Here is a 9,660-nt window from a genome sequence, read left to right as displayed (position 1 = left end):
CCCAAGGCGCTCCGCAGTCCAGCTGGGGAAGCGCGGGGCTGTAGGCCCGCGAGTGAACGTGAGCAGGTAACCCAGGCCGCGCAGCCAGACGGAAGCGGAGACCTGGAACCGAGAAGCCCACGTGCCAAAGCGGAAGACTAGAGCTCCCGGGAATGGCCTAGCCAGCGCCTTCCCCCTCCAGCCCTCCCTGCTGCCGCGCGGCTCCTCCCACCCTGGGCTCCTCCCGCCCTACTCCCGCCTCCCCGGCCGGTTGGGCCAATGGGCGGGGCGCGCGGGCAAGGCGGGGAGGGGCGGGGACCATGGTCTGCGCGCAGGTGCAGCTCGGCGCCCGGCCCGCCCGTTCCGCTGCTGTCGCCGCCGTCGTGCGTGCCGCTCGGCGGAGGGGACGGGCCTGCTTTCTCTCCTCCTTCCTCCCCGCCTCCGGCTGCCGGCAGGACCTTTCTTTCGCTGCCGCTGCGACCCCGTGTCATCGCCCAGGCCGAGCACGGTGAGGCCCTTAGGGAGCCCGGGGGCGCGATCTCCGCCAGGTCTTCGGCGCCCGGGTTCATTGCCCTGAGGCTGGCGCGGGGCCCGGGCCCAGTGGCCAAGATGGGGCCAGGGCAGCGGGTGGCTTGGGGGTGTGTGGATGAATGAGGCGCTGTCGGACTAGGCCGCGCGTCGGGAGATCGGCCTACGCCCCACGCGGGAAAGCCCTAGGGAAAGCCTTCTCCCGATGCCGGGACGCCCGGTGGCCCAGTCCAGAGAGGAGGATGGGGGGTGGGGCCTATTTTGGGTGGGCTGCCGGCTACCTCTTGGTAGGCCAGAGGACCCGACAGGAGCTGTTCATGTATCTGTTCTTTGGAGGCCTGTGGGTTGGCCAGGAACAGGTGTCAGGACGCTGAGAAGGGAAATTCCTGGCCCTCGGGGTCAGGGATCAGAGGCTGGAATACTGCTACAAGGGCAGGGCCCTAGCGTGGTCCTAGGAGGTACAACTCTCAGCCAGAAGACTGGGACAGTTTTAGTTCCCAGCTTCTGAGACGTGAGCTTAGCGGTCCTTGTGATTTCACTTTGCAGTCCGAGAGTGGGACTAATTCTGCACGCATGATTTGGAGACAGAACTAGTAAGGGACAGAGAAAGTTTCGACTTGTAAATAAAAAGGTTCCGTCGATTAATTTACCATTGGAAATAGGAACCATAGTGTAGATTTTGGAGGTTGTTTATGGGGACTGATGAGCCGTACCTTCAGTGCCAAAGGTGGGAGGGACTTGGTGGAAGGACCCCAGTACCTGGTGGGTGTTCATCTATGTGAAAAATGGGGGTTGTGGCGAATGGGAAAGATAAGATTCCAGATTATAGAGGAATGGTTCGGTGTGAAGGGTGACTTGGTTGCTGGTGGTTCCACAATGGAATTTTCTTTGACTCTCTTCTGTGTACTTGCTTCCAAATGCTTTCTTTCATATAACCATGTATCAGGTTAAGATATAAAGTGTTTTGTGAGCAGTCTGGATGGAAGATTGATAGCTAAGCTCTAAGTTTGTCTTTGATTCCTGGTGCCACAAAGATTTTATTTATTTATTTATTTATTTGAGACAGAGCCTAGCTTTGTCGCTCAGGCAGAGCCCAGTGGCGTGATCTTGGCGCACTGCAACCTTCGCCTCCCGGGTTCAAGCAGTTCTCGAGCCTCAGCCTCCCGAGTAGCTGGAATTACAGGCACGTGCCCTACGGCCAGCTACTTTTTCGTATTTTTTTTTTTTTTTCTTTTTAGTAGAGACGGGTTTCTCCGTGTTGGGCAGGCTGGTCTCGACTCCTGGTCTCAAGCAGTCTGCCCACCTCGGCCTCCCGAAGTACTGGGATTACAGGCCTGAGCCACCGTGCCCGGCCCAACAAATACTGATTTTAGATCAGTCTTTCTGGGACTTCTCAGCAATGACTTTTTTGACAACAGATATGTTTACAGAACTTTTAAAAAATGTTTGCTTAAAAAAAGTGGATTTAGCTCTGTGTTAGTTTTGGGTCGCTATATACAGTATGTTTTGTTCTTAATCTTAATTCAATAATATATTTTATGTGATGAAATGTGTTTTGGGTCCATGTGGATAGTAAAAAGTTTTGTTCATATGTTTGCTTTGGTATTTCAGATGCCCCCTAAAAAGGGAGGTGATGGAATTAAACCACCCCCAATCATTGGAAGATTTGGAACCTCACTGAAAATTGGTATTGTTGGATTGCCAAATGTTGGGTAGGTGAACGTTGGGGCTTTTGTGATTTTCATTTTGTAAATATTTTGGGTCCTATTGTAGAAATGGGAACCGTGAGGTAATTAAACTTTAAATTGAAGAAAAGAGGCCAGGAAGCTGGACTATTAATGTTGCAAAATTAGGCTTTAGTTTAGATGTATTTTATTGATTTCAGTGCTGGTTGGCTATGTGTGGTACCTACATAGGCTGGCTACCAAAGGCCATGCAGTAGGATACTTTAGGAAGTCGATTTGAAAGCTCCACCATAAGCTAGATGGAGAAGGAGGTGACAGTTTGAATTTCGTAGTGGAACTTGTAAAAGGTTTGCTGTTATAAAGTGTCTAAATCTGAAAGTTCTGAGAGCAGAAATTTGAGTTTTTGTAATATTTTCTTTTCTTTCTTTCTTTTTTTTTTTTTTTTTGAGATGGAGTCTCACTCTGTCGCCCAGGCTGGAATGCAGTGGCATGATCTTGACTCATTGCAACCTCTGCCTCCTGGGTTCAAGTGATTCTCCTGTCTCAGCTTCCTGAGTAGGTGGGATTACAGGCACGCACCACCACGCCCAGCTAATTTTTGTATTTTTAGTAGAGACGGGGTTTCACCATGTTGGCCAGGCTGGTCTCGAACTCCCGACCTCAGATGATCCACCTGCCTCAGCCTCTCGTAGTGCTGGGATTACAGGCATGAGGCACTGAGCCTGGCTGTAATGTTTTCAAAATTACAGTGAATTGAATAGATGCAAATAAGAGAGTGATAGGAAATACATGTGGGGTTTATCATAAATCTATACACATGCAACTTAAGTGTTCAAAGTCTTCTTTTTTTTTTTTTTTTTTTTTTTTGTGACAGAGTCTTGCTCTTTTGCCCAGGCTGGAGTGCAGTGGTGTGATCTTGGCTCACTGCAGCCTCTGCCTCCCAGGTGCCAGCAATTATCCTGCCTCCGTCTCCCGGGTAGCTGGGATTACAGGCATGTGCCACCACGCCCGGCTAATTTTTGTATTTTTAGTAGAGATGGGGTTTCACCATCTTGGCCAGGCTGGTGTTGAACTCCTGACCTCAGGTGATCTGCCTGCCCTGGCTTCCCGAAGTGCTAGGATTACAGGCGTGAGCCACTGCACCCGGTCCAAGTCTTCCTTTTTCATTATTTAACCTTTCACTAACCTTAAAATATAAAACATCTCAAAAGTGATTAGGGTGTACTAATAGGTAACAGATTCAGTGTGGATTTGTGAAAATGATCAAGGGTGGCCTTTTAGATTGGTGGCAAGTAGGACAATCATGTTCTTAGGTATTCTGAGGAGCTCCTGTCACAGGGATTCCTCAATGAATAGAGCATGGTGTGACCAAGTGAGGCATGTCTTAAATTTATGTAATGTAAAACATGAGCAAGTATGGCTGTCCTGATTTCAGTCTTTCCTGGAGCTTGAAGAGGTTTTCATTTTGAAGGGGTTTCCTGCTGTGATATAGTCTGCTTGCAGAGTAAGACTAAGTAGAGAGTCGAAATGTAAGCAAAACAAATAATTAATTAAAATACTGTAGGGTGCTATCAATAAATGTGAAAGCAAGGTATGATCATTATGTATGTTGTGAGCTTTATTGCACTAGTAAGGAAGTTATCGTTTTTAGATATTGACATACTTCTCATTCTAGAATTGTTGCAGTTACTACAACTTGATTTTAAATGGGGCTATATTAAAATGGGCCATATTAAGTGTTTTCTGTACATATAGGCAACCCTCTGTATCTGTGGTTTCACATCCTTGGATTCAACCAATCTCAAATCAAAAATATTTTTTAAAAAATTGGCCGGGCATGGTGGTTCATGCCTATAATCTCAGCACTTTGGGAGGCCGAGGTGGGTGGATCACTTGAGGTCAGGAGCTTGAAACCAGCCTGGCCAACATGGCAAAATCCCGTCTCTACTTTAAAAAAACACAACAAAAATTAGCCGGGCATGGTGGCAGGAGCCTGTAATTCCAGATACTCGGGAGGCTGGGGCAGGAGAAATAGCTTGAGCCCGGGGGGTGGAGGATGCAGTGAGCCAAGATCCCGCCACTGCACCCCAGCTTGGGTGACAGAGTGAGACTCTGTCTCAAAAAAAAAAAAAAAAACTTTTTTTAATTAAATAAAAAATGACAATACAACAATAAAAAAATACAGTAAACAACTATTTACCTATCATTTACATTGCATTAGGTATTATACTACACCATTGTATATAAGGGACTCGATCTGCTGGAATCTTAGAACCAATCCCCTGCAGCTATGGAGGGATGACCATATAAGCTTTTTAGTCATAGAGCATAATGAAATTAATGTACGTGGAAATAACCTAAAAATATTTTATTATTCAGAATAAGTGTGCTGTTTACACGTTTAAATAAAATGCTTTCCCCGCCCAGTGTCATTGAGGTATACTTCACAAATAGTAAAATTCACTCATTTTAAAGGTACAGTTTAATGAGTTTCGGCAATTGTATTTGGTTGTAAACACTACTTTTTGTAGAATGATCTTACTTCACACAACTGTATCAGGTAGGATTCTTTGTAAGCAACACAATTCTGGCTATTTTCAGCAAGAAAAAGAGGTTTATTGGAATAAGTGAATTAGGATCTGAACAGCCAGGCCTCAAGAGGGATAGGAGCCAAATGGTGCTGGCAGAAACGGGTCCATGTGGAGCTCAGCCATGTGAATCCCTGGACTTCTGGGTGTGTCTCATTTCTTGTCTCTCCTGTAATTCCAATTCCTGAGTAAGGAAATCTGACTGGACCTGTGTGCTTCTGTATAGGTCTACAAGATATAGATTGTGGGAGGGAGACAGTTCTCTAAAGGATGGCCTGCTGATCAAAAGTAAGGACATTCAGTACAAAACCATCTAGAGAATCTCTTGGTTTTTAGCTGGGTGAATAGGAAGGCTTACTTTTTAGTCTGCATAAGGCTGATGACCCAGAAACTTAGAGGCAATATTTATAGCTAATCAGATATTGAACATTTACTATATGCCAATCACTATTTTGAGTGCTTTATATATATTATCTAATTTAATAAGTGGTTTGACATTCCCCTCCATTGCAATTTAAATTCTGCGAAGGTAGGAAGCTACCGATTGTCTTGTTCTTGCTTATTGGTATATTTCTAGTGCCTAGACTGGTGTTAGAAACATAGTGGCTATTTAGTAATTATTTGTTAACGGGATACGATGGTGTTAGGAACATAGTAGCTATTTAGTAATTATTTGTTAATGGGATACATATTTCCCCCTTGACGGCTGGATGTAGATTTAGTGATAAGGAGACATGTTTTTGTTTTTGTTTTTTGAACAGATTTTATTCTCTTGCCCAGGCTGGAGTGCAGTGGCATGATCATGGCTCACTGCAGCCTCAACCTCCTGGGCTCAAGCAGTCTCCACTCCTCAGCCTCCTGAATACCTGGAACTGCAGGCACACAAAACACCGTGCCTGGTTAATTTTCGTATTTTTTGTAGATGGAATTTCACCATGCTGCCCTGAGGCTGGTTTCAAACTCCTGAGCTCAAGAGATCTGCCCGCCTCAGCCTCCCAAAACATGTCTCCCATTAAAACATGCCTCCAGCTAGGCGCGGTGGCTCACACCTGTAATCCCAGCACTTTGGGAGGCCAAGGCAGATGGATCACGAGGTCAGGAGTTCGAGACCAGCCAACATGGTGAAACCCCATCTCTACTAAAAATACAAAAATTAGCCAGGTGTGGTGGCACGCCTCTGTAATCCCAGCTACTCAGGAGGCTGAGGTAGGAGAATTGCTTGAACCTGGGAGGCGGAGGTTTCAGTGAGCTGAGATCGTGCCACTGCACTCTAGCCTGGGTGACAGAGTGAGACTCCGTCTGAAAAAAAAACAAAGAAACAAAAAAGCCTGTCTCCTTGCCCCGTGTGGTGGCTCATGCCTGCTGGAATTACAGGTGTGAGCCACCGTGCTGGGCAATTAAATGGCCTCTTAATGAAGTAGAAAGAATATGGAGATTTGGTTTCTAGTTCTGTACTGCTTTTTCTTACCCGAGTGACCCTTTATAAATGAGCTCCTGTTGGACCAGTGTATTATTGTGGTTGTGAGGCTTAGAGAATATTGGGGGGAAAATACATTTTGATACAGTGTTCCAAACTTCTTTATTTCTGTGAGGGATAGCTCTTCTTGTTGCTATCCACTGCATCAGATGGGATTAGATTCAATTAAGAGCATCAGAAAACCCCAGATAACCAGTTTTTTTCTTCATGTAAAAATGTACATTTTGCAGTCATAGATTGGTATAGTGGACCTGCTTTATGAAGTCCTCAGGAACCCATGCTCCTTTCACTTCACAGCTTGGCAATCCCTAGGATGTGGCCTCATCCTCATGTTCTAGGGGCTAGGGTCCCCGAACCTCATGCTGGGGACTGGTACCGATCTGTGGCGTGTGAAGAACCAGGTGGCATGGCAGGAGGTGAGCAGCAGGCGAGTGAGCATTCCCACCTTAGCTCCACCTCCGGTCAGGTCAGCAGCAGCATTCGATTCTCAGAGGAGCGCAGGCCCTGTTGTGAACTGCGCATGCAAGAGATCTAGGTTGCACGCTCCTTATGAGAATCGAACTAATGCCTGATGATCTAAAATGGGGCAGTTTCATCCTGAAACCATCCCCCACACCATCCCCCTTGGTCCGTGGAAAAATTGGCTTCCGTCAGCCAATTCATGGTCCAGTCCCTGGTGCCAAAAATGTTGGCGGCTGCTGGTCTAAGGTGTTGTGAATTCCAGGCAGCTGGTTATCCGAAGGGTCAAGGGGCCAAACTTGACTAGCAGCCTTTTTCCTGTAAACTGCCATACCATACTTCTGCCAACATCCCTTTGTCCAGAATTTAGTCACAAGAATTTAGTTGCAAGGAAGTCAAGGAAATGTAGTCTTTATTTTGACAGCCACATGTTCAGTTAAAAATTCTGTTACTCTTGGCTGGGTGCGGAGGCTCACGCCTGTAATCCCAGCACTTTGGGAGGCTGAGGCAAGAGGATCACTTGAGGTCAGGAGTTTGAGACCAGGCTGGCCAACGTGGTGAAACCCCATGTCTACTAAAAATACAAAAATTAGCTGGGTGTGGGGGTGCACGCCTCTAATCCCAGCTACTCGGGAGGCCAAGGCAGGAGAATGGCTTGAACCTGGGAGGCAGAGGTTGCAGTGAGCCAAGATTGCGCCACTGCACTCCAACCTGGGCCACAGAGCGTGACTCTGTCTTAAAAAGAAAAAACAAAAAACGATTACTCTGAAAGAAGGGGAAAATGGATATTATGGGCAACTAGTATACTCTGTTCAAACAGTCACAAACTGCCCCAGGAGAGTAATTGTCTTGCTTAGCTGATCCTTCTGGGAATGCATTTTGGTGTCCCTGCAAATTGCCTTCTCCCAATTTTCTACAGACCAGTCACAGTGTCTGTGAAAGCCATTTGCTATTGCTGAGGGAAAAGGTTGTAGAAAATGCTAAAAAAAAAAAAAGAAAAAATCGCAAGAGAATTATCACCATTGTTTAGTTATCTGTTGTTGTGTAGCAAACCATTCCAAAAGTTCATGGTTTAAAATAGTAACAATTTTTATTCGTCGGGAGTGTAGTGAGTTAGATAGGTCTTCTGCCAGTCTCATTGGGATCCCCCATGTGACTGCATTCAGCTGGCAGCTAGTTGAGACTGGAAGATCCAAGATGGCCATTTTAACAGATGTGGGGCCTTAGCAGGATTGGCTGGAAGTCTGGGGCACTTCTCTTATACTTGGCCTCATTCTCTTTCTAAATGGTCTCTAGACCAAGCTTCCTTATATCTTGGTGTCTGGCTCTCGAGAGAACGGAGGTGTGGCAGTGGCACAGCACACTTACACAGAAATCTTTTGGTCAAGGCAAGTCATGACACCAGCCCAGAGGGATGGGGAGAGGGGAAATAGACTCTACCTCTTGATGGGAGGAGTGACAAAAAATGTGTGGCCATCTTCAATCCACTGCAGTCCACTATTTTCCTAATACAAAATACGTGATGTCTGTGTGTTCCTAGAAGTCTTCCTAGTTGATTCTTAGCTCACTTGTTTTTTAGAAGCTCCATTCTTGATTGCTCAAAGGAACTCACAGGAGGAAAATTATTCTCTAGGCTGCAAATACTGGTAATCTGAGTATTTTCATTCTAAAGAGCTGATAAAGTTAAGCTCAGAGTCAGATTCCCATGTCTACCGAGAAGACAGGTATCTATGGATATCAGAGATATCTCTTGATGGCTTGTGATTTTGAGCATCTTTTCATATGTTATTGGATATCTTATGTAAAAAGTCTTTTTTTTCTTGATTAGTTTTTTATTCTGGATATGAGTTCTTTGTTGGATATGTATTACAATGATCTCTTGCCAGTTTGCTTGACTTTTCACTTAAGATTAAATTTAAAAAAATTTTGAGCTGGTCTCAGTGGTGCCCACCTGTAGTCTCAGCTACTCAGGAGGTTGAGGTGGGAGGATCCCTTGAGCCCAGGAGTTCTGGGCTGTAGTGTGCTATGCTGATTGGGTGTCTGCAACGCCACCCATAGTGGCGATCCAGTGTCTGCACTAAGTTCAGCATCGATATGGTGACCTATCCAGAGTGGAGGATCACTAGGTTGTCTAAGGAGGGTGAACTGGTCCAGGTCAAAAACAGAGCAGATCAAAACTCCTGTCCTGATGGGTAGTGAGATCTCTGAATAGCCACTACACTCTAGCCTGGACAATATAGCAAGACCCATATGGAAAAAAAATTTCTTTTGAAATAATTTCATGCTTAAAAAAACTCACAGTTGGAAAAATAGTTTTAAAAATTCCTATTTAACCTCTGCTTGGATCCCCTAAGTGTTAAAATCTTTATAACTATAATACAATGATCAAAATCAGGAAATAAACATTGATTTACTAATTGTTCCTCTAATGTCCTTTTTTTGGTCCAAGATTCAATCCCTAATTGTATGTTGCATTTAATTGTTTTTTGTTTTTTTTTTGAGATAGAGTCTCACTCTGTCACCCAGGCAGGCGTACCTTGGCCTGATCATAGCTCACTGCAGCCTCAAATTCCTGGGCTCAAGTGATGCTTCCACCTCAGCCACCTGAATAGCTGGGACTGCAGGCACATTTTATTATGTCAGGCTAATTTTTAACTTTTTTTTTTTTTTTGTAGAGATGGGTTCTCACTATGTTGCCCAGGCTGGTCTCAAACTCCTGGCCTCAAGTGATCCTCCCACCTCATCCTTCCAAGTGCTGGGATTATAGGCATGAGCCACTGTGCCCAGCTGCATTTAAGTGTTTTGTTTCCTTAGTTTCCTTTAACCTGGAATACATTCTTAGTCTCTTTTTATATTTGATATCCTTGACACTTCTGAAGAGTACTGGCCAGTTATTGTGTACAGCTCTCATTTGGGGTTTGTCTGATGTTTCCTCATAATTAAT

At 45.3% G+C, this 9,660-nt stretch overlaps 1 protein-coding gene across 2 annotated transcripts in view; it reads left to right on the top strand.

Moving 5' to 3' along the window:
* The first annotated feature begins 307 nt into the window (after nt 1–307).
* The window catches only part of OLA1 (Obg like ATPase 1), a 181,665-nt gene continuing 172,312 nt past the window's right edge, over nt 308–9,660 (top strand). The window contains exons 1-2 of one of the 2 annotated variants that reach the window (XM_003253728.3): nt 308–487; nt 2,119–2,219. In XM_003253728.3, the coding sequence (XP_003253776.1) occupies nt 2,119–2,219 (101 nt within the window). In that variant the 5' untranslated portion in view covers nt 308–487. The remainder of the gene's footprint in view (nt 488–2,118; nt 2,220–9,660) is intronic. The other variant, XM_004091970.3, reaches the window with a different exon arrangement.

Source organism: Nomascus leucogenys, chromosome 22a (assembly GCF_006542625.1).
Source record: "Nomascus leucogenys isolate Asia chromosome 22a, Asia_NLE_v1, whole genome shotgun sequence".
NCBI lineage: Eukaryota > Metazoa > Chordata > Mammalia > Primates > Hylobatidae > Nomascus > Nomascus leucogenys.
Note: the sequence above shows the minus strand (reverse complement) of the source record. Positions and strands in the feature narration are given on the sequence as shown.